At 34.6% G+C, this 23,642-nt stretch overlaps 1 protein-coding gene across 2 annotated transcripts in view; it reads left to right on the top strand.

Moving 5' to 3' along the window:
• The window catches only part of rock1 (Rho-associated, coiled-coil containing protein kinase 1), a 238,810-nt gene that overhangs the window by 180,130 nt on the left and 35,038 nt on the right, over positions 1–23,642 (top strand). For both annotated transcript variants that reach the window (XM_051928913.1, XM_051928912.1), the window contains exons 10-18: positions 2,335–2,494; positions 10,958–11,027; positions 12,361–12,449; positions 13,169–13,217; positions 15,770–15,905; positions 16,387–16,478; positions 18,242–18,488; positions 21,093–21,199; positions 22,638–22,788. In XM_051928913.1, coding sequence (XP_051784873.1) covers positions 2,335–2,494; positions 10,958–11,027; positions 12,361–12,449; positions 13,169–13,217; positions 15,770–15,905; positions 16,387–16,478; positions 18,242–18,488; positions 21,093–21,199; positions 22,638–22,788 — 1,101 coding nt within the window. The remainder of the gene's footprint in view (positions 1–2,334; positions 2,495–10,957; positions 11,028–12,360; positions 12,450–13,168; positions 13,218–15,769; positions 15,906–16,386; positions 16,479–18,241; positions 18,489–21,092; positions 21,200–22,637; positions 22,789–23,642) is intronic.

Genomic DNA, 23,642 nt, shown 5'->3' with positions numbered 1-23,642 from the left:
GGGCACAGCCATCAGCAGTGTGTCTGTTTGCAGAGAGAGTGTTGACCTTGTTGAGGTTTACTTACCTTGGCAGTGACATTCATGTCTTTGGTGACTCTTCCTATGAAGTCAGTAGACGGATTGGGAGAGCATGGAGGGTCATGAGGTCGCTGGAAAAGGGTGTGTGGCGCTCCTGATATCTATGCAAAAAGACGAAGGTCTTTATAGGCCTGATGCTTCCTGTCTTGCTATATGGTTGCGAGACATGGGCGCTATCCAGTGACCTGAGACAAAGACTGGACTCCTTTGGTACTGTGTCTCTTTGGAGAATCCTTGGGTACCGTTGGTTTGACTTTGTGTCAAATGAGCGGTTGGTCATGGAGTCCTGAATGAGGCACATTACCAGCATTGTGAGGGAGCGTCAGTTATGACACTACGGCCATGTGCCGCGTTTTCCCGAGGGTGATCCGGCTCGTAAGATCCTCATTGTTGGAGACCCGAGTGGCTGGACCAGGCCAAGGGGTCGTCCACATAACACCTCGCTGCGACAGATAGAAGGTAATTTCCGGAGGGTGGGACTGGACCGTGTGTCTGCCTGGGGGGTTGCAAACCGGGATCCCGAGTTGTTTCATCGTGTAATGGGTGTGGCAATGCACTGTACCAGTGCATGCTCGTCAACTTGAATTGACTTGTATTTTTAATACTACACCAGAACAAGTGTACTGCTGTTTTGCTCATGCATGATAAAAATGACCACACAACTGATATTTTACCTAGAAGACCTTGCAGGATTTAATGAGCAGTCTTAACTTTTTGTGGCATATACTTTGTGTGACATCATATTAGTCGAGTATATCGAAAGTAATCTTGACATCAGATACAAGGCATTTTTTTCTGTATTATTGGCTGATACACTGATATGGTGGCTTATATGGTGTTCATCCTTAAAGGAGATGTCTTGTTCTTGTTGAAGTCAGAAGCAGATTAGATTTAATTAAGTGCTCATCAGAAGTTTTTTTTTAATGTTATGATTACTAAATAGTGTTTAGCTCTAACATGTTGCACCTTTAACAGTTTGACAAAGATATATGGAGAGAAGCATGTAAAAAAAAAATCTAATAAAAGTATGTCCAGTTATGATTTCTGTTGGTGGGTATTCAATTGATTTGGAACAGATGCTCCAAGGTTTTTAAGTAGCATTCATTGAAAACAGCAGCTGTGAAAAAATAACAGTCAAGGAATTAAGACTGCACATCTGTAGCTTGAATAATTCTATAGTCAGTCAGCCAAGCAATTTGCCTGCCATTTTTGATATTTAGTAAGGAAGTAGGCCATCTCATCACATAATCGCAGCATTTCCCAAAAGTCACCCCATTTGTGTATATATGTTCTTAGTTGCACACTGTGTTGCTCATCGCTACTTAAGAGAATGTAGCCAACTGTAAATAAAAGATCTCTTCTATATAATTTTGGTAAAGGAACAATGACAAGTTCACACATTTTCATTTATACTTTGGTGTACATAAATGTTTAACGGCTTGTAATACCACAGGTTGATGAATACAAATATTGTTAATACTGACATAAAATTGAAGACTATTTAGCCTCAATGTCAGATTCCTTGGGTTTTCAAGGAAACTTATTTCAACTGTTGACATAGTTTGGAATTTTAACATTCCACACTATAAAATTGCCAGTGAATGACCGTGTTGTTATCATCACTATCAACAGAATATTTGATACCTAGTGCTGAGTACTCATTCTGGGTTTGAACATGTATTTTAGATGCCAAGGAATTAATTTTTGACTTTTAAAACATCCATCCTAATGTTAGCCAGTCACCCAGTGACTAGGTTTGTAGTGCTCATTTTTAGCTACATATTGACTACCGTGGGACATGGAAAAGAATGGTGCCAAACTAGAAATGGATGAATGATCTATATGAACTAAGTCAGTTAATATTTTGGTCTGCCTAATACATGTCCAGTTTCTAACAAGGTTTTTCCGATTTGAAACTGAGATGCCAAGCAGCTGTGATTCTTTTAAAAAAAATTAATGTAGAAGTAGTTTTGCAGCTAAACAGCATTTTACTGTGTACCCCCTTCTTCTGTTAGCTTGTTTTTAATCCATACCGACTTTTTTTCAGCTTGGTTCTTGCTCTTGGACAGGTGTCTGATTTACTTCATACTTCTAATGGGCAGTTTCTTTCAGACTTGTGTCATCAAAGAAAACATACTGAATAATTTAAATATGTTATCAGAAAAAATTATAGCCATTCCATTAAGATAAATAGTTTTCCTCATGTTTACTTTTTTCATTTCAAAGAGAATTCTGCCTTAAACATTTCTTTTATAGCTGCTGCCCCTGTTGTGCCCGAATTAAGCAGTGATATTGATACAAGTAACTTTGATGACATTGAGGAAGACAAAGGGGAGGAAGAGACCTTTCCTATACCTAAGGCATTTGTTGGCAACCAGCTACCTTTTGTGGGATTCACATACTACAGTGGTCACCAGTGAGTATATAATACTATGGTAGCCTTTAGTCAACTGATGACTGGAAAACCTTGTTTCTGTTGAACCTTCCATTTTCTTTTATTGTTTTGTTTTGTCAAGAGATTTGTCTTTGATGTATGTATTTCTTTCCTTTGAAGATAATAGTAAATTGCTGATTATTCTACATCATGTGTCAATAATTAATTGGTAGGTTTTCAAATATTGCAGTTTAAAGATTTGAGAAAATAATTGTATTTCTCTCTTACCCATCCCTTTACTCCTACTGCTAAGACAGAATAAGCGGTCTATTCCTATCCTTATGTATTATACCTCTAACATTTTTCTGCTTTAGTTTACCTTTTTTGAATTTTTGATTTTTTTTTCTTCCTTCTAATATGTATGGTATCTGTGACATATTCATTAAACCTTTAAACGTCTTTTGAACCAGTCTTAAAAACAATATTATTAACACCATAAGCCAAAATTGACTTAGTTCCAAATTTTTAACTAATTCATGACACAGATCTGACCCTTTTAGAGAATTGTTAATAGCAAAAATTAAAAGAAATTGCAACTTAACATATTAGGTTTAGCCTGCTTTTGTATGTGACACTATATTTAATACACACACGCTACCTGCATCTGAACACTTAAGGCTGATTTGTCAAGTGATAGTTGCACAATTAAAAATGCTACTTCTTTCAATTTCAATACAATACAGTTACAATAATTGGCATGGTTATTGGGAAGCGGGATAGTGAATCGGAGTTTGACTACTGTGGTAATGGTACCTGCACACTTCAGAAATCCCCAGCACATTACACAGCAATTTAGAATTTAATGGAGGTCAGATATTTGAGGCTGCCTGATGTATAGTATAACTTTAGAGTAGCTGAGTCCTTAAGTAGTGTGCAGACAAGCAAACGTTCTGTCATACTTCTAATGCCTCATAGGTTAAACGGAATGGGAGATTCTCACCCATCACTAGCCTATTTTAAATGTACAGTTTGTGGACTGTTTTAGAGTTTTCTCTATTTCTGCATAAAGTAATTCATAAAATGTTACCAGATTTTAACACCAGATAAAGAAAACCTAATTAAACAAATAACACAAAATCTTTATAATTGTTCATTTTTTTATTGAGAAGTGTTGTGTGTGTGTGTGTGTGTGAATTTTGGCTTTCAGTAACTGGTGTGACTCTCTTGTGCAGCAATACCTACAACTAAACATTTTTGGTAACTGTTTCTCAAAAAACAAAAGATACGGGGGGTGAAATAAAAGAAAGTGTCTGAAAACTACAACTAAACAAAAATGAAGAAATAACTAAAAAACAGCAATATTTTATAATTTTTTAAATATTTTCACTATAGTAGCCTTTGTGCATAATGTACATGAGAGCCAGTATATGTATTAAATATTATTTAAATTTGCACAGCATGTGCAAGTATTCCTCACTGCTGGCATCTGAATCTGTGGCTTTCGTTAGTCATTTTATCTATCAGCCAGCTTTCTCTTCTAGAACTCAGAATGAATACCAAAGCCTCATCACTTACTGTATCAATGACCTATTCTGTAGATTGCCTTACCCATAATTGACTGTCAGTCTGAGATGCCCCATTGTAAGTGAATGGCAGGAAACTATCACTAAAACTCAATAAAAATGAAGTTAAATTAAAACATGCTATACCCTACTTTGGAAAATACAGGTAAATTGTTTGAAAATTAGAGACATGGAGGGGTTGTCAAGCTGAAATGGCCCCAAGGACTTCAAATTCAGTTAGTATTTAAGCTGGAAAAAATGTTCTCTTTATATGCCAAAAAGGTAGGAATTCCAGCCATTTAACTTAACTTTCCACAGCCTTAGCTTGTTTAATGACAATACCTTTGCAGTGATAGATTAAGCAGATGCGTTGCATGCTGTCAGTGTTATCAACCATTACACCTACATAATATGTTTAGGTTTAATCAGGTTATAAGTAATGATGTTTCAATGTGGGTTGTGCTGTGTTTCAGAGCACATTCCCATCACACTATAGTGATGGACTGCAATAATCTTAATATACTGAGTATGCCATGTGATGGTCCAGTTGGCTCCACGCTCCCTGTTTGCTTCCATGAGCTTGTTGAATGCGGAACCGTCGATAGTCATGAACGAAGATGAGCCAGGCAAATGAGGCCACACACAGTCAGCAAGGCATTTGTGCAGAAGTGCCAAGTGCTTTTATTAAAAAAATCCAATGTTCAAATAGTGCAGTGCAAGTTCTTTGAGAAACAGTTAATAAATAAATAATCCGTAAAATCCAAGTGTCCAGTGAAAGTTAAAATCCAAATAAATACTCCAGTAAAAACAAGGTTTAAATAAGCATGAGTCCCGGTGCATATTCCTAAAATCTGGCATTCCCTCAGCATAAGGAGACACTCGCCGACAGGTGCAGTCTTCCATTAATCCCAGGTTTGGGGTCCTTCTGCCAGTCTTGTCGGCATCTGTAGGACACCCATCGAACTTCAGGCATGTCTCCCTCAGCCAGTGCGTCAGAGTCAAGAGGGAGATGCTGCATGGCAGGACTGCTCCTGTTTCTCTTCGTTGCTATAAGGTGTGCCCCTTTCCCAGCCCACCACTTTAGTGCAGGCCTGCTGCTCGCTTGTTTAAGGGCATACTTCCAACCACTTGCCACAGTACTAATCACACCACACCTCCTCACCAGTCTTGCCTCTTTCTCCTTCAGTGACCTTTGTTCTCACTTAGATGTGATCTGACATTGTTCTTCAATATCTGATCTCCTTGTCCTCCCCTCCTTGCCCTGCAGGCTGTATTTATACTACCTGATTAGATGCAGATGCTGTCCATTGCCTACTCCAAGGTATGAATTAGGCACCTGACTGATCGGCTTGCATTTGCATGTAAATGCTTGATCACCCAAGCACCCCTATCACCTCCAGAGCAAGTGCCAGCTTGCGCACACCCGCTCCCATTTAGAGCCTGCACAGGCTAGGACCTGATTATTTATTTAAAAGTGCGCTTTGCCACAGATCTCTCATCACATGCCGCAGTATCACAAAGTTTTTACCAAGGGATAGTGACATGCTGTGCTGGGATGCTTATCAGCATTATAAATTCTGAAGTGCGCCATCCCACTCAGTGTTTATTTTAGCAATAGTAATGTTCCAAATCTGGTCTACATTGAAATAAACTCTGGCGATGGATATGTATGAAGCGAATTTCCTTTATCTAATATTTCCATGCTTAACATACAGCTCATCATTGGTGAAATATTACAGCTATCTGATTCATTGCTGACTGCAATCTCAATATGTCCTGCAAAAATGAGAAAAAAATAAAAAGTTTGCATCTCTTAAATGAGACGACTTACTTTGCAGCAGTTTGTTATATCTGAATTGGGATTGTTATATCTGAAATGAAAAGCAAAAGAATAGCTATTAAATGGTCAATGTAGTCTAGCGTTAGACTGTGAAACGGATGATGAAGTCCACTCTTTTCCAACTTCAACAGTATTTCAAAATATAAAATACAGTAATCCCTCCTCCATCGCGGGGGTTGCTTTCCAGAGCCACCCGCGAAATAAGAAAATCCGCGAAGTAGAAACCATATGTTTATATGGTTATTTTTATATTGTCATGCTTGGGTCACAGATTTGCGAGGTTGTAGAGAGACAGGAACGTTATTCAAACACTGCAAACAAACATTTGTCTCTTTTTCAAAAGTTTAAACTGTGCTCCATGACAAGACAGAGATGACAGTTCAGTCTCACAATTAAAAGAATGCAAACATATCTTCCTCTTCAAAGGAGCAAACAAATCAATAGGGCTGTTTGGCTTGTAAGTATACGAAGCACCGCGGCACAAAGCTGTTGAAGGCGGCAGCTCACACCCCCTCCGTCAGGAGCAGAGAGAGAGAGAGAGAGATAGAGAGAGACAGATAAAAAAATCAATACGTGCCCTTTGAGCTTTTAAGTATGCGAAGCACCGTGCAGCATACTTAAAAGCTGCACACAGAAGGTAGCAACGTGAAGATAATCTTTCAGTATTTTTAGACGAGCGTCCGTATCGTCTAGGTGTGCGAACAGCCCCCCTGCTCACACCCCCTACGTCAGGATCACAGATAGTCAGCGCAAGAGAGAGAGAAAGAAAAGTAAGTTGGGTAGCTTCTCAGCTATCTGCCAATAGCGTCCCTTGTATGAAATCAACTGGGCAAACCAACTGAGGAAGCATGTACCAGAAATTAAAAGACCCATTGTCCTCAAAAATACGCGAACCAGCAAAAAATCTGCGATATATATTTAAATATGCTTACATATAAAATCCGCGATATATATTTAAATATGCTTACATATAAAATCCGCGATAGAGTGAAGCCGCGAAAGGCGAAGCGCGATATAGCGAGGGATCACTGTAAGTATGAATTCTCTGAAAAAGATACACTTTCAAAGTTTCGAAATAGGTAGATGACATATAGTCCGCATCAAGAGATATCTGTGGTGATCTTACTGCTCTCAAAGAAAATCATTTTTGAAATTCAATAACCATTTGTTTAAATTTGTTGCAGGTTAAAGTTACACATGATATCAGAGCACGCTTATTTGATTCTGCATTTTTTTTTTATTTTACTGTCACATTATCAAGAGAAAACCGAATTCTATTTTAAAGTGATAGGTATAACATGAAGGATATACAGTGCAGTTTGAAATCTATAAGGAAGCTGTTTTTACTCTTGCAAAACTGTGTCCATTTGGACATTTTTGGTGAGTAATAAAAATCTAATAAAATGTACAGTAATCCCTCGCTATATCGCGCTTCGCCTTTCGCGGCTTCACTCCATCGCGGATTTTATATGTAAGCATATTTAAATATATATCGCGGATTTTTCGCTGCTTTGCGGGTTTCTGCGGACAATGGGTCTTTTAATTTCTGGTACATGCTTCCTCAGTTGGTTTGCCCAGTTGATTTCATACAAGGGACGCTATTGGCAGATGGCTGAGAAGCTACCCAGCTTACTTTTCTCTTTCTTTTGCGCTGACTTTCTCTGATCTTGACGTAGGGGGATTGAGCAGGGGGGCTGTTCGCACACCTAGACGATATGGACGCTCGTCTAAAAATGCTGAAAGATTATCTTCACGTTGGGATCTTTTGTGCAGCTGCTTCCTGAAACGACATGCTGCACGGAGCTTCGCATACTTAAAAGCTCGAAGGGCACGTATTGATTTTTGATTGAAAAACAAACTCTGTCTCACTTTGTCTGCTCCTGACGGAGAGGGTGTGAGCTGCCGCCTTCAACAGCTTTGTGCCGAGGTCAACAGCTTTGTGCCGAGGTGCTTCACATACTTAAAAGAAAAACAGCCCTATTGATCTGTTTGCTTTTCTCTCTATCTCTATGACAGTCACTGCTTCTGACAAGCACTCCTTTGAAGAGGAAGATATGTTTGCATTCTTTTAATTGTGAGACGGAAATGTCATCTCTGTCTTGTCATGGAGCACAGTTTAAACTTTTGAAAAAGAGATAAATGTTTGTTTGCAGTGTTTGAATAAAGTTCATGTCTCTCTACAACCTCCTGTGTTTCTGCGCAAATCTGTGACCCAAGCATGACAATATAAAAATAACCATATAAACATATGGTTTCTACTTCGCGGATTTTCTTATTTCGCGGGTGGCTCTGGAACGCAACCCCCGCGATGGAGGAGGGATTACTGTAGCAGAAACTAAAAGTTAATTGCTGAAAAATTAAAGCTAAGTAAAACCAAAATAAAAATGAAAAGCTAAAATAAAACTGCCAAAAACTAAATAAAAACGAAAAAATCAAAAACTAAGTAAAAGCTAAAGTCAGAAAATGGTGACAAACTAAAACTATATAAACACTGAAATAAAATCTAAAATTAAAAATAAATCTTAAAACTAGAAAAAACACTTCTGTTTATCAGCCCTGCTTGTCGGCTTGGAGGAATCGTGGCCCATTCCTCCCTGCCAAACTGCTTCAACTCAGAACTAAACCATGATACTGCCTCCATCATATTTTACAGATGGCATAAGGTTCTAATGTAAGAGTACCATTTTTGTTTTTTGCCAAATATAGTGCTTCTCATTCAAGCCAAAAAGATCTATTTTAGACTCATCAGTCCTCAAACCATTCTTCCTTTATTTTTTGATTTTATTTAAAGAAAACAGCTTTCCATACAATCAAGTCAAACTTAACAAACCAGACTTCAACCCCTGCCTGAGAGAAAGAGAGGAGAGCCAACAGCATGAGCAAGTTTTTAAAAACAACAGAGTCAGATGATTGTCCTTTTCCCCGATATAAATGCTTATTCTAACATTTGATTAATTAGGTCTTTCCATATTTTAAAAAGTTTTGAACAGATGCTCTAAGTGAGAACTTAATTTTGTCGAGTTTCAAATAGTACAGAACATCATTTACCCACTGAATTATAACAGGTGGGCTGGGATTTTTCAAGTTGAGCAAGATAAGTCTGCATGATTGTAGTGTGGTAAAGGCAATTACAATCAATTTGTCATTCTCCATTTTAAGCCCATCCAGGAGTACACCAAAGACAGCTGTTAGTGGGTTAGGAGTGACTGTGATACCATGGCTGTCTGGTAGGCATTCAAAGGTTTTTGTCTAGAGTGATGTTAATTTGGTGCAAAAAAAAAAAGTGACCGTGTGGCTTGAGCTAGATTGCGACATTCACAGGTTGAATCTTTCCCTGGATAAATTTCGGACAATTTTAAACAAGATAAATGTGCTAGATAAAGGATTTTAAGTTGAATGATTGAATGTTGGACAGCATCTCAATAATATATAAAAAACATTTTAAAGTGTCTTCCATTCAAAGATCCCGAGTCTTCAAGACTAATCGGTATTGTCTCTGGAATAGAAGTGGGTGGGAGGTGAGGAAAATTGGTCAGGTTTCTTTTAGCAAAGTTTCTGATTTGAAAGTAGTGGAAAAATTGTGTTGATGGGAAGTTAAATTTGAAGCATACTTGTTTCTTAAGATGCAAAGACATTATCTATATACAGTTCTCAAGTGTTTTAATCCTGGACATTTTCCAAACATTAAATACTGTGTAGGTTTGAGAAGGTAAAAAGGTGATTGTCATGTAGAGGTGCAACAAATAAAAGTTTCTCTGTTTTAAAGTGTTTCCTGCATTGGTTCAATATTTTGAGTGATTGATGAACAATTGGATTATTAGTATATTGACAATAACTTTTATTTACTGGGACACAAAGCATGGCATATAAAGAAGTGCAGCAAGATTTTATTTTTATTGCAGACCAGGCTTTTGTATATTCAGCAATTTTTGTCAATATCCAGGTCTTTATAGCTTGTATGTTTGCCGCTCAAAAGTAAAACTGAAAGTTAGATAGTGCCATACCCCCTTCTGCTTTGTTATTGTAGAGTCACCCTCTGGATGCGTGGATGGTTCAAATTTCAAATAAATGAGGTTATAACTGAATCCAATTTTTAAAGAATGATTTGTTAAAGTATATGGACATTCTCTGAAATAAAAAAAGAAGCGGAGGATGTTCATCTTGACAGTATTGACTCTCCCTGCTGATTTGAGATAGAGGGTAGACCATCTGTTCACATCTTGTTTAAGCTTTCTTTTTTAATTTTGTAAAATTTTGTTGACCAAAGAAGAAAATTCTTCCAATTGCCTTAGGGCTTATCCAAATGGTCTTTAGCAAATTTTTAGATGAGCATCAGTGTTCTTCTTGAAGAGTAGTATCTGTCTCCTTGTAACCTTGACTTGCACACCATTGTTGTTTAGTGTTCTCCTGATGCTGGACTTATGAGCAATGATATTAGCCAATGCAAGAGACAACTTTACGTTCTTAGATTTTACGGAGGGGTTGTTTGTGACTTCCTCAAATATTAAATGCCTTGCTATTAGAGTAATCTATTTTGGTAATTCATTTCTGGGAAGGGTAGCAATTGTGTTGAATTTCCTCCATTTGTACTTTATTTGTCTGGCAGTGAACTGGTAGAGTCCAGGCTCTTTAGAAATAGTTTGTAACATTTTCCAGCCTGATCAGTATCAACAAGATTTTTTTTTTTCTTCTGAGGTCCTCAGAAATCTCCTTTGATCGAGGCAGGACACTCTTCCACAAATATGTGTCGTGAAATCAAAATTTTTACTTAAGTCCATTCAATGATCCTCCATTTTTCAGTTTCTTCACTTTGTCATGTTAAGTTGATGTATTCTTATATGACCGGCATGGAAATCAATATCACCAGTTAGCACAGTAATGACATTCTTGCATGTTGGCCACATTCAGGATATATATATCAGACCTCTTTGTCACATGCATAGTATTGCAACAGATCAATTTATTTTGAGTTCAGTGGTCTCCACAGTCCACCCATAGTGCTAAACTCATAAGATATGTTTTAACCTGGTTTGAAATAAGTATTTTACATCTTTAAAATGTGAGTATGTATTTTAGATTACAAAAGACTTTGTACTTTTTTAGATTTTCCCAAAGCTCTACTACAAGATCTAGTGACAAGAGGAGTAGTTCTTCCACAGTAGATAAAAGTCAAGTAAGTTGCATTTGGATTTTCTACAGTTTTGATATCATATAGTAGTTTCTTCCAGGTATGCAGTATATATTTATGAATCTCATGAGTATTTGCTAAAATTATTTGAAATAATTATTTATGAATAGGTTGCAATTATTAAATTGAGCACAAATTAACATTTTTTCTTGTTGTTTAGAGTAATTATATATTGCAAAAATTGTTTGCCCCAGTAGCATCCAAGATAACATTGCAATCGTCTTATACAAATTAAGTAGACTTACTTCTTTTTACCTTCCTGCTAGAGTATACTGCGGTAATTCTCTGAGATGTTCCACCAGGTGTTTTTTTTTAGCATTACACAACTTTTCCAGTCTTTTAGTATTTTTGGAAACAGAGTTGTTATAGGGCACCAGAGGTTTTCTCAGCAGCAAGCAGAAAACTAACCCTGGACAGCTTGGCAATTTAGTGTTAATCAGCTAACGTGAATTATTTTGGAGTAGAGGTGGAGAATATATACAGACATGAGTTGAAACCAGCTGTGCTGGAACTTTAGCCCAGAACTCTAGAGCTCTGAGACATGAGTAACAATATTAATATTAGTCTTTTTATAAGAAAATGAAAATTAATCTCTAAACTATGAATGTTAAAGACTAAATAAACTTTAAACACTGAGGATTTTTGTAAATTGATTTGGTAATGAATTGCTTTCCATTTTTTCAAATGATCAAACTGGATTTATCAAACACATTTAATGCATATTCAGTTTTTATATATATTTTATGTGTTTATGTAAGTATGTGTATATATGTGTGTTTGTGTTTGTATGTGTGTATTAAGAAATTGGATGACGTTGCTATATGGTGTATATAGAGGAGGGAAAACATTTTAACCTAAAACTGAAGTTGGCAAACGCTCACAGTTTGAGACTATGGAAAGATTCCAATATCTTTCCACCCATACCAGAAAAAAATCCATCAGTTCTTTCTCTTCATATGCTGTATTTTTTCACTCTTTCTGTTATGTACAATGGCAAAAAAAAAGATTTAAGAATTCCTTGCAAATATGATATCTGCACTGCCTTTCTTAGTATAAACAGCAAAAAGTATATTAGTGTGGAAAAGGAAATTCAATGAGTGGCAGGAAATTCACTGTTACATTTTGAACACCTGGACTTTATTGAATTTTTCTCATTTTTATTAATTTAATATGCTGCACAGGAGCAAAACTAATGTTATATCTAGAAAAAGTAAAACAATATAACTTATTGTGGTTGCATTTATAAATTATATTGTTGTCCTGTGTTCCAGTTTTATTTAGTTAAAAATACTTGTCTATTTTCTTTTTTTGTCTAAAGTTGGATGAGCTTCAAAAAAGACTTTATCAACATGAAGAACAGCTCCATAATGAGATGCAGTTGAAAGATGAAATGGAGCAGAAGTTTAGGTATGAAACCAGACATTTTTTGAAAAGTTTCTTTTGTAAATACGTCGCAGAACTCAATGCAAAACTGTGATACATGGTAGTTTTTAGTAGTAGATTTAAATTTAATACTGAACAAATATGTATGCTCATTGTTTACTGAATGCAGTATGTGACTGTCAGAGAGCTAATTCATTGTAAATGCTTTTGTATAGATTTTTAATGCAGCTTTTGTTTTAACATTTTTATTTTAAAAATGATCTTGGGTTTACTTATGTAATGTTGAACTCTTTTGCATGCATGAAATTGCTGATAAAATCAGAGCATTTGCAAAAGTCTTGTTAATTCAGCAAATTGCCATATTGCAGGAATATTTAACTTGCCTTTTACTGAATTTGACTAAATTATTCTTTTTCTGGAATCTGGATTTGTTTAAAAATGTAGTGCTTTGGATAGCCTTTTGCAGGTTTTCAGTCTTACTATAACAATCCCCTATAAAACCCGAATACTCCAAGTTTTGGAAAAACAGTAACATCACAAAATGCAGGTTTCAGGTAATATCAAGGTAAATGGCAAAGTATTTTATAAGACAAATGCTGAAAAATGTAATAAGTCACTCAGTTTTAAGTAGTTAGAAAAAGAAAATAAAAACAAGAAGTAGCTTAGGTGGATTGCAGTTTTGCTTGGTGTTGTTAATTATTTCTGCAAAGTTTCTGCTTCAGTAGTGTTCATTATGTTTTTAGGGCATCAAACTCCAAACTTGAGAAGATCATGAAGGAGCTGGATGAAGAGGTATTTATTATATTATCTATCTAGAATGTCTTTTTGAGCAACTATAGATGTACTTTGGCTAGCCAACTTCTTTTACATTCAAACAAAATGTATGAAGGTAGCTCTTGTTATCATATTACTCTTTAGATTGCATACAGGTTAATGGTAGACTGTTAAATATTTTTATTTCATGTGCACATGCATAGAAGTGAATAAATTAGGTGTGGGTAAAACAGCATTAAATGTTTAATTAAAAGTTGTTACATTTATCAATGAAATCAACCTTAGTTCTGTGGTGTAATCATCCAGATTTGTTTTCACGCCTCTTCCCCTCTTTTCACCATATTTCACATCTTATTTTGATCTGATTAGAGTTTTGCACTGGTATGGAATATCAAACCTATCTCTACCCATGGCCTTTGCAGTTTCTGTACAATCATAGGTGTACCCACTACAGTTTGATTGTACCCAAACCTACCTCTACGTGTTGCAATTTGTAGGCATACAGTACATTAATTCACACCATAATTATACAAGAAGTTTCCATTTCCTGATGCTGTACAACTGTTGGTTATTACATAGTAATAAAACAAACTACAGTCCTTAGTGTAGATGATTGTGTCCAAAATTTATTTTATTTCCCATAACACCAAATATCCCAGTCTGTGTGCTAACTGTATGGAATTAGCAAAGTAAGTTTTCCCAAATCCTAAAGATGTATATGTTAGAGTTGATTGATGACACTAAAAAGGCCTGTGATGAGTGACTGTAGATTGGTAACCCATCTAGGTATGCTTCTTGCGTTTTTATTACTTTAGTATTTGCCCTTGCTTATTATATACCTGTAGTGGAAGAAATAGGTGGACATAAAGAAAACAGAACTAAATATGAAAATTACAACTTGTTTTCGGTTTCAAAGGGGAACAATATACAAAAACAAATAAAACTATTCAGAAATGCATCCCTCAAAAATTGGTTATGGCATCCTGTAGCATGCTGGTAGAAAATTGTACATTCCACAAGAGTTAAATATAGCCCTGCAGTGGTTTGAAAAGTGGACACATTATTACTTTATTAAATACAATTTTTTTTATTCATAACACTTTTATTACATCTAATGTTAATTAAATAAAAATGTTGTTATACTTGTCTTTTATAGATGCTTTAATGCTTCTGAGTATGGTCTCTTTTATTAAAATATAGGGGGGGAAAAAAGGAAAAGAAAATCAAACTACCTAATGTATTCTCAATCTTCTCTAAAGCCAATGCGAGCTACACATGCAAGATAGTGTCCTTTCGTTGACGGAAGGCCAGTCAATCTAGGGCTTTATCATGCAAACAATACAAAGCATGTGAACTGTGGGAAGGAGTCTATAGATGAAAACACTCAAATACCATGGAAAAATACAATCAAGGTGCTGTATTTACTGTAAAGATGTGGAAAAAAAAAATCACTGCTTACTGTATTTCAAAAATTTTCATTAAATTATGCAAAACTCATAAAACTAATGTATATATATAATAATAAACAAAAAAATAATGTGTATTGTCAGATTAGTTCTTACATAATTTCTGCAAATGGTTATTCTGTATTTGGTGGAATCATGTTCAGAAATTCAGTACCACTGCAAGGAAATACTAATTAAAACCACTTATGATGATTACAGCAGATATATGCTCCCAAGACATAGCACACTTTTGTAGATCTGGAGATGATTGTGGCTTGCACAGCAGTATGCTAATTTGAAAAACTGAAGGGAAATCAGTCCATGTTGCAATGTAAAATTTCACTATAAATGTGTAAACCACTTAAAAGGCAATTTCTCTCTCTCTATAGAAACAGTGCAAACATGGATAATTGTGGATAAGACAAAACACCTACCTGATAGTGGTGGACCTACTTCAAATGTATAATAATGGCAGAAACAAATAAAAGAAACACAACAACTGTACATAAATGGATCTTAATCAGAGTGCATTGCTAGCCTTAACTTATAAAGTGCATAACAAGTAAACGTAGTTGTTTATTTCTTCATTTATTTTGCTAAATATAATTCAACAACATCACTCGAGGCGGATGCCTATCCTGGCATTATTTAGCATAAGGCGACCACAAACCCTGGATGGGGCATCATCTTCCACCCAAAGTGAAGTTTTGTGGGTATATAGAGTGAAAAGTAATGAATGACTAGATGGCATTTTGTTTTTGAGGTAAAGAGAATGAAACTAAGACTTAGGCTGGTACAGATGTGGAAATAAATTGGTGGCCTATGACATTGTAAGAATGTTTCTCACAATTATGGATTCCCAAAACAGCCAAAGTGGTGTGTAAAGTAAACTGAGTGTGTAAAAAGTTAGGCTTCTTGGCAGCCTCACAAAAGCCATCCTCTTGAGTTAGATTTGTAGCTTGAATTTCTGGGTATACTGTGTTTTCCTTCAGGCGCACAGTTCATAAAATAATTTTTGGAGAGTAAGATTCCTATAGAGCTGCCATCTGTTTTTGGAAAATATTTATATTTTTCTCTATGCATGTTTAATTTTTATGTATCCATTTCTTCAAACTCAACTTTTAGGTCTCCCAGAGAAAATCAACTGAGTCTACAGTTTCTCAGCTTGAAAAAGAAAAAATGCTGACTCAGCATCGAGCAAATGAATTCCAAAGGAAGGCTGATCAGGAAGCTGAAAAAAGACGGAATATGGAAAATGAGGGTAAAACTTTAGTCAGTTTTTATGTATTAAGAACTGTGTGTTTTTTATTACATTTGGCAGATTAAAAGTAATTAAGTTTCTCAGTCATGCTTGTAGTTAAATAAATTACAAAGATTCAGTATTTCTACATAGTTTTTAAATGTTAATCTATTCACTTTTTAAAATCTCGATACAGGTTGTCAATTACAATAAATTCATAGTTGGTTTGGGGCTTTATAAAATATTTAAATAATGTGAAAACAGTTATTATAAGTCAAGCAAAATTTTCATATCTTAAAAGAAATAAATTAACCTGACACAGTCTGTTCAGTTATTTGATTTTTGTTTTAAACTCAAGATTTCAGAGTCTATCTAGTTTTTTCCCCCACATTTTCTTGTTATATATGTGTTATCACTGTTTTAAATTGCTAAGCGCAACAGTTACTTTTTATAAGTCAATGAATTTAAACCAATTAATATAAACTTTCTTTGTTGTCAACAGTATCAACTTTAAAAGAGCAATTGGAAGATTTAAGAAAAATTAGTCAAAATTCTCAGATTTCGAATGACAAGATTGTGCATTTGCACAAACAAGTAAGTTTTCTATGCTTTCTGACCAACTTGCCTACAGTGTAGGAGATCATTTCTAGTAATTAGAAGCTATTTTTTCTTTTATGAATTTTTGAGTGGTCCCTTGTTTCTGTGCTCCTAAATAGTATGAATATTGTTTTTATAGGTACTACTTAGTTTATCCTTTATCCTTTGCATTTTAAAGTACAACATTTTATTGGTATACCAGTTTCACAGAAATATTAACTGGTTGGTGAGAGGTCATTTACAAGTTTTTTGGGTTTTTTTTTTTTTCTTTTTCTCATTTACTTTTTCTCTATGATGATTAATCTCTGTGAGATTTACCTTTAGCATAAACTACACATACACCTTTTAATGCTAACATCTGATATTAAGCGTGTTGTGTTCTATATTCATTTTATGCAAAGAAAGGAGGTTAAATTCTAGAGGGAAGTTGCTTTCTAAAAGCAAAGAAATTTTCCGCCTCTCTGTACTAAAGAAACAATTTCACATTCACAGCACAAAAGGGACTTGTGCTGTTACATTAGTATTTTCTGTAGGTGTCAGTAATTGTGGGCTGTGTATCTTAATAGTGTTTTCAAGTGAATGCGAAAACCCTTCTTTAATTGGGAAAACTTTGTGTGATTCCTGACATTCTATTACATTATTTGTTTGTTCATTTGCTTTAGTCAATCCACTAAATACAGCTTTATGGGGACAATGTAAAGGTGAGAGCCTTAGAAGACCATTAAAATGAAGAACAAATGCATTGGTGATTATGTAGTCTATGTAACAAACCCCAATTACCCCACCACTACTACTGTCACAGACCATAGACATGGCTGATTTATCACTCTTTTAAAAAAAGATAAACAAAGAAAGGATTGTTCCAAAAGAAATTCAATGGGACTTTAAGCTAAGAATCTTTCTTGGAGATAAACTTTACTGAAAGCTTACAGAGTACCACAAGGAGTACCTCTAACTTGGTGATCCTAGTTGGAGGGTATAGGGTTGATCTCTGACTCAGGAGGTGATTCCTGGTCAAGATCAGAAGAGACTTCAGAATGTAATATAAAGCAACTTGTTAACTAGTAATTAATGGAGTGCATAGTCAGATGGTGTGGAAGGACAAGTATTTAACTGGTGAGAGGAAGGAGTGCTGTTGTCCGGTGCTTTGCAGGGTTAGTGGGCAAATATAACCAATCATTAGACGTGGTTCAGGACACATTGAAGTAACCCTCACTATCATTTATTAGTTCAGTAAAGTTGTTTGTGGCAATTTGCTATCCTTGGCTGTATTGTGTGGTTCAGAGATGCTACAAAAGTGCTGTTCAGGGCCCACATTGTTTTTTTTACCAGCTTGCAGCACACTGCATGTAGATGTGAAACAGGAAGCATTACCCTGATGTTCATTCACTTCTGTTGTGTCTTTATTTCAAAAATCATTCTCTCACAAAGTCAAATAGCAAAAAAATATGTTTAGATTTCATCAGCAAAATTATTTTCATCTTATCCATACTATATTTTCATGAGTTTCCTATTATAGCCAAGACCAATATTCCCTTAAAACCCCCCAAAAGTTTTCAGATATCTGTAATTTCAAAACAGAAACAAAATAAAAAATGATGGCCTCTAAACAGAAATCAAACTTTTGCTGGTTTCTCAAAGTGACTTTTTTTAACCCGTGGTTCTTGAAATTATGACTGACTTTACATACTTTGATAATAAACTTAACTTTGTGTCACATGTTATTTTAAGCAATACCTAACATTTTCATTTCACCACAGCTTGAAGAAGCTAATGACTTGTTGAGAACAGAGTCAGACACAGTTGCCAGGCTTCGGAAGAGCCAAACAGAAATGACAAAGTCAATGAGTCAACTGGAAGCTATCAACCGGGATTTGCAAGAAAGGAACAGAGGGATGGAAAACTCAAAACTACAGCTGGAGAAAGAAAATTTTCAGTTGCAGGTGAACTTGGATTCAGAAAAAAGAAACTGGATGCAGGGATCAGAAGAAATCAAAGAACAGCAGGGTAATGTAATCAATTGTTTCAGTTTCAAGAATTTTGAGTCATATGTAATTTTCTATTCAACACATTTAAGTCAGATTTTAAACTAGAGTAATTTGATTAGTTAACAACCTACAAATTAAATTAATTACTCAATTTGTTGTTATTTGGAGCTTTAGAAAAGAGTAATACTCAAGTATTCTAATTGTAAAAGATCTTGAAATTATGGTTTATAATAAACATTTTAACATTTTGCTTCACATTTGGTTTGTTGTAACTTAAGCTTTGTTTACACACCTCATGGGGGGATAACATTGGACCAAAAAAGTACTAAGTGCTCATTGCTGGAAAGTCCTGTTTGAACACTGTGGCTATCTGATGAATGTGATTAGTAAACATGAATTGAACACACAGTGCCTTCAGAAAGTACTTAGAACCTTTAATTTGTTTTTCACATTTTGTTACATTATGTTGTGCTAAAATCATTTAAATCCATTTTTATATCATTTAAATCCATTAAATGATACCTAATATCTCCAGAATAACAAAGCAAAAGCAGGATTTAAGACTTTTGCAAATTAATTAAAAATAAAAAACTGAATATTACATTGACACAAGTCTTCAGACACTTTACTTAGTACTTAGTTGAAGCACCTTTGGAAGCATTTCCAGGCTGGATTCCTCTTGGGTATGACATGACAAGCTTTGCACACCTAGATTTGGAGATTTTCTGCCACATGTGTGTTGGGTTAAGTGACAATTATATATTAACCTAAATGGGTAAGTGTTTGGGGTGTTTGTTGGGGAAGTCAGCGGTGGATAGGCACTCATGCAGAGTTTGATTCCTGCCTTAACACACTACTCTGCTGGGTTTTTCTTAATATTGCAGGCAAGTTGTAATGTTCATAGGGATTTGTAGATTGCCAAAATTCATGTAATCAAACATTGTGTTTAGGTGATATTATGATGGCATAAGAATACACCTAGACAAACGATTATAAGCCCAAAAAAACAACATATAATATACAGTTCACAAATTATGCTTTTGGTCTCTACCTGCATGCCAGATTTTTTATAAAAAAATGTAAAAAAATAATAAAAAGAGAGAAAAATTGTTTAATACTCTCACTGGGTCTTCCATGCATTGTTGAGCTTATTTTACTCCAGAAAGAGTTGACAGAGAATATGTAAATCTAATCTTTATTGCAACGCTGTCAGTAGATCAGGCTAAGTTAATTTAACAACTTTGAACAACTGGACTTTGGGATTATTTAATCCAACTATAAGTAATTTCCCTGTGTTGAAAGTGAATGGTAGCTCATCATGTTGTATTTGTTAGATTAGTTTACCTTAGTCTTTTGATAACCTTCAGATGGCAGTCCAGCTAAATCTGATATTATATGTTAAGAGCTTTCACACTATTCAGATGCTAAATAGTTTCTTCATTAAAGTAAGTAACTGGCAGTATACATGAATCTTCTAGTGTGTAATGAAGATCTGACACTGGGAAAGACTGTTATGTTCCATTCCAAAGAGATAAAAATATCTTGATCAAAGTTGCAGCAACGCCAAGCAGTATGATAAGACTGGGAAAAAAGAATAAGAAATGCAAACACTTAGTAAAAGCTAATTACAGCAAAGTGCAGTAAACATTAAAAAGCACCAACAGTATCACAGAATAGTATACTATCCTAACAATAATAGGATGACGACAACCTTAATTTTAATAACAATAATGGAACTTTCTTCAGAGAGAGAGTTTCATTTTACTTTACACATTGAAGTTCAAATAATACATCTGAAGACTTCTAAAGTTCATATTTTTGTAGATCTAAGTATTGCTAATGTTTGGTATTTTGTTCAGAAACGTGCATCTAAAAAGAGCATGTAGTAATTAGTATATTATGAGACTGGTTTTTGTTTTATAAGTTTGTCATCGGCATAAGCTTTAGATGCATTGTGAAATAATTGCATTAATTAAACAAGACAGTTTTTCCTTAAATAAAGCACTTAGCCCTAGGAAATTATGGAATTGTCTTCTTTTCACATAGAAATCACAAGATTAAATAGTAAAATAGGCATATAAGATCTCTCAGAAATATACATTTGTTCCAGTAACTGTGTTACATATTGCTTATTACAGTATGTGTCTGTTTTTTGTTTTTTTATTATCAAGATCTTTCTTTGAACAACATATACTCTGTGTTTAGTTTTACAATAGCAAAAAATGAAATTTAGAAATGTAGATGAAAGTCTAAAAAAAGAAAAAAGCATCAGATTTTTAATCCAGGCTTGTTTATTAATGTTCTACTGTACCGGTTTGTTGCTATTTGTAATATTAGGCTTATTCCTGACTATTTTGTCAAATTACAAATACTGCTGCAAATAATATTATGTGTGGGGTGCTTTTAACTTCACCACTCTACTATATGCAGTACTGTTTTGCAGTGTGCCATATTAAAATGTTTTATTGACTAATTAAGTGGATGACTGTTTAGTTTACTTTAATAATTTCACTGGAGGCAGAACTCTGATTGCCTGTAGTCAAATAATGTAAAGTGGTATTTCAGCTTAAATTGTCACTTTAATAGTTTTTTTTTTTTTTAAATTATTATATTATACATAAAGCTCGGATAACTGGTTTACAAGAAGATATTCGGAATCTCAAAATGAGCCTCTCCAAAACAGAAGCGGAAAAGAAACAAGCCCAAGAAAGGAGTAATCATATGGAAAAGGTAAAGAATGCTGAGAAAGCTATGTGTATAAAGTTTTTCCTTTAGAAAAGCAAGAATGTCTTTTGTAATGTATTCTGTACACCTTTAGCCTCTAATTCACTGATCTAACTACTGTATTTCCTGTTAAGTTTTAAAAAAAAATACAGTATTTGTCAGCTGTTTCTGAAATGAAGATAAATATTGGCCCCTCCATAGTGTGACATAATATAAGGTATCCTATGTAATCAACCAGCATTTTGTAGATTTAGTACATGTTTTATATATATATATATATATATATATATATATATATATATACTGAGCAAGCTGGTGACCCTCAGAAATATATTTTCTGATTGGTTTGTGACTTTGGGTCTCACACATAATTTAACGTACTGTCACCAACTGCACATGCAGATTTTAAGTCTTTACTGGCTGTAATGGTAAATGTCAGAGTACAGTGCTATTAAGTTGCAAGGGAGGCAAGGAAAAGAACAGACTCAAGGCATTGTACAATGCATACAGATAAATGTAATAAATTTACTCATAACTTTTATGATGCACCATACAGGAATGTTTGATTGAAGTACAAATGCTTAATTTCTGCATACAGTCTGAAAGTTATGTCTGTCACCAATGAGGCATGACGTTTTGTGCAAGCTTTTTGAAAATTCTCTGGCAAGGAGGGAGGATTATTTCTATAAAGCTCTGATTGTCGTTTACTTTTGAAACATGGTCTTTGTACAGTCCCCCAGGTTTTTTATTCTTAGTCTTCTTTATTAGTCTTTTTATTGTTATAACTTTACTATAGAGTCAACAAGCATTCATAAAACTGTACATGGGAAAAATTTGGCTATAGGTTTTAGAAACAGATTCATTTACACTGTTCACAGTGAGCGAATTGTACATCAAATCTTTTTTTCAAAATATGCTATATATATATATTGCTGTCAGCTTTTTGCAGTGAAAGTAGTGCTATAAGCAGACATTATCTATGCCTTTCAGAATATAAATACCCAGTTGGTGGTGAATGGAGAGAACCAGCACATTGAGAAGAAACTGCATGCAGCTGAATTTTTGAATTTGGTTTTATTCAGTAATTCAAAACTCATCCTTACATTCACTAAATAATAGTGTTACTTGGTTGTATTATCACATGGTTTTTGTAGTCCTTAATAATTTTGCTTAAAATTAATAAAATATTTACTAAGGTTATGTTTCGTTTTTCTGTTCTCCATCAGAAACATTTAAAGGAAATGTGAATTATTTTATTTTAAGAAATAATCATAGGCCTGCAGTCTTTATCAGGAATTTGCACCTAATGGTAGATTGATATATTGAATTATGTATATTTTATGAAAAGAGGCTTTGTTAAAACTTGTGAATAATGACCAGCTATTTTTTTCTATAAGTCTGTTTTCCTAACTTGATATAATTTTTAAATAATATTTCTGTACAGGAAAAGAACAATTTAGAAATTGACTTGAATTATAAGCTAAAGACTTTGCAGCAGCGATTGGAGCAAGAGGTCATGGAGCATAAAGGGACAAAGGCTCAGTTGACAGACAAGTATGAATCAGTAGAAGAGGCAAAATCGGTGGCCATGCATGGTAAGAACACAGATAAATGGTTTTATGAGTTTACCAGAATGATATTGTAAAAGCGTTCCATTTGTTCTTACCTCATGCTGTACAGTAACGATACTTTCATTTCTTTTGTACCATGATTTAGATTAAATTAAAACTGAAAAACAGTTATGTTTCTCATTATGTGGCCTTCTTTTTTTTTATTTTCCTGTAAACAGTTCTCATTTGTGTATAAACTCTAACTTTACAGAGGTACTTAGATAAAATTAAGTTAAACAAACTCTAGCCACTCTTATTAATTATGGCAAGTCTTTCTTTACATTTGTTTATATTTTTGTTTTTTTTCTCTTTTTTTTGTTCTGGTTTTTTATCTTGGTTTAATGTTTAAGGAGTACAGGAGTGCTTTGTGAATATTATTACTAGAACTTATAACTCAGACATCTTCTGCCACATAAATCTTTTCTTTTATAGTGTGACCTATTTCAATTTGTTTATCCTTCAGCAGCTGGTAAAAATGAAAATCTATAAATCTTTAACCAAAAATTTGAGGTGATGCTGTAATGAAATGTTCAAAAATAAATCTTTCACAAACCTTATTGTTCCACTGAAGTAAATATTAGTTTAATGTGTTACACGTTTTGGATTTTTAAGTGCACTGTTAAATAGGGTTGAGAATTACAGGTGACCCAACAACACAGTATTAACAACTTTCTTTGGTCACAGTGTGTGAATGTTGTGGGTTTTTTATGTATTAAAATATTAAATATGGTGGTTCAGGACTGCAGTGTACTGCAATGAATTATTCCCATTTTATGTGACTGAAGTTACATTTGAAGTCACATCTCTGTTGGTAAAGATGTGTCTGTCTGTTATACCTA

The sequence above is a fragment of the Erpetoichthys calabaricus genome, chromosome 6, assembly GCF_900747795.2.
Source record: "Erpetoichthys calabaricus chromosome 6, fErpCal1.3, whole genome shotgun sequence".
Lineage (NCBI taxonomy): Eukaryota > Metazoa > Chordata > Cladistia > Polypteriformes > Polypteridae > Erpetoichthys > Erpetoichthys calabaricus.
This window is presented reverse-complemented; position numbering and strand designations above follow the sequence as displayed.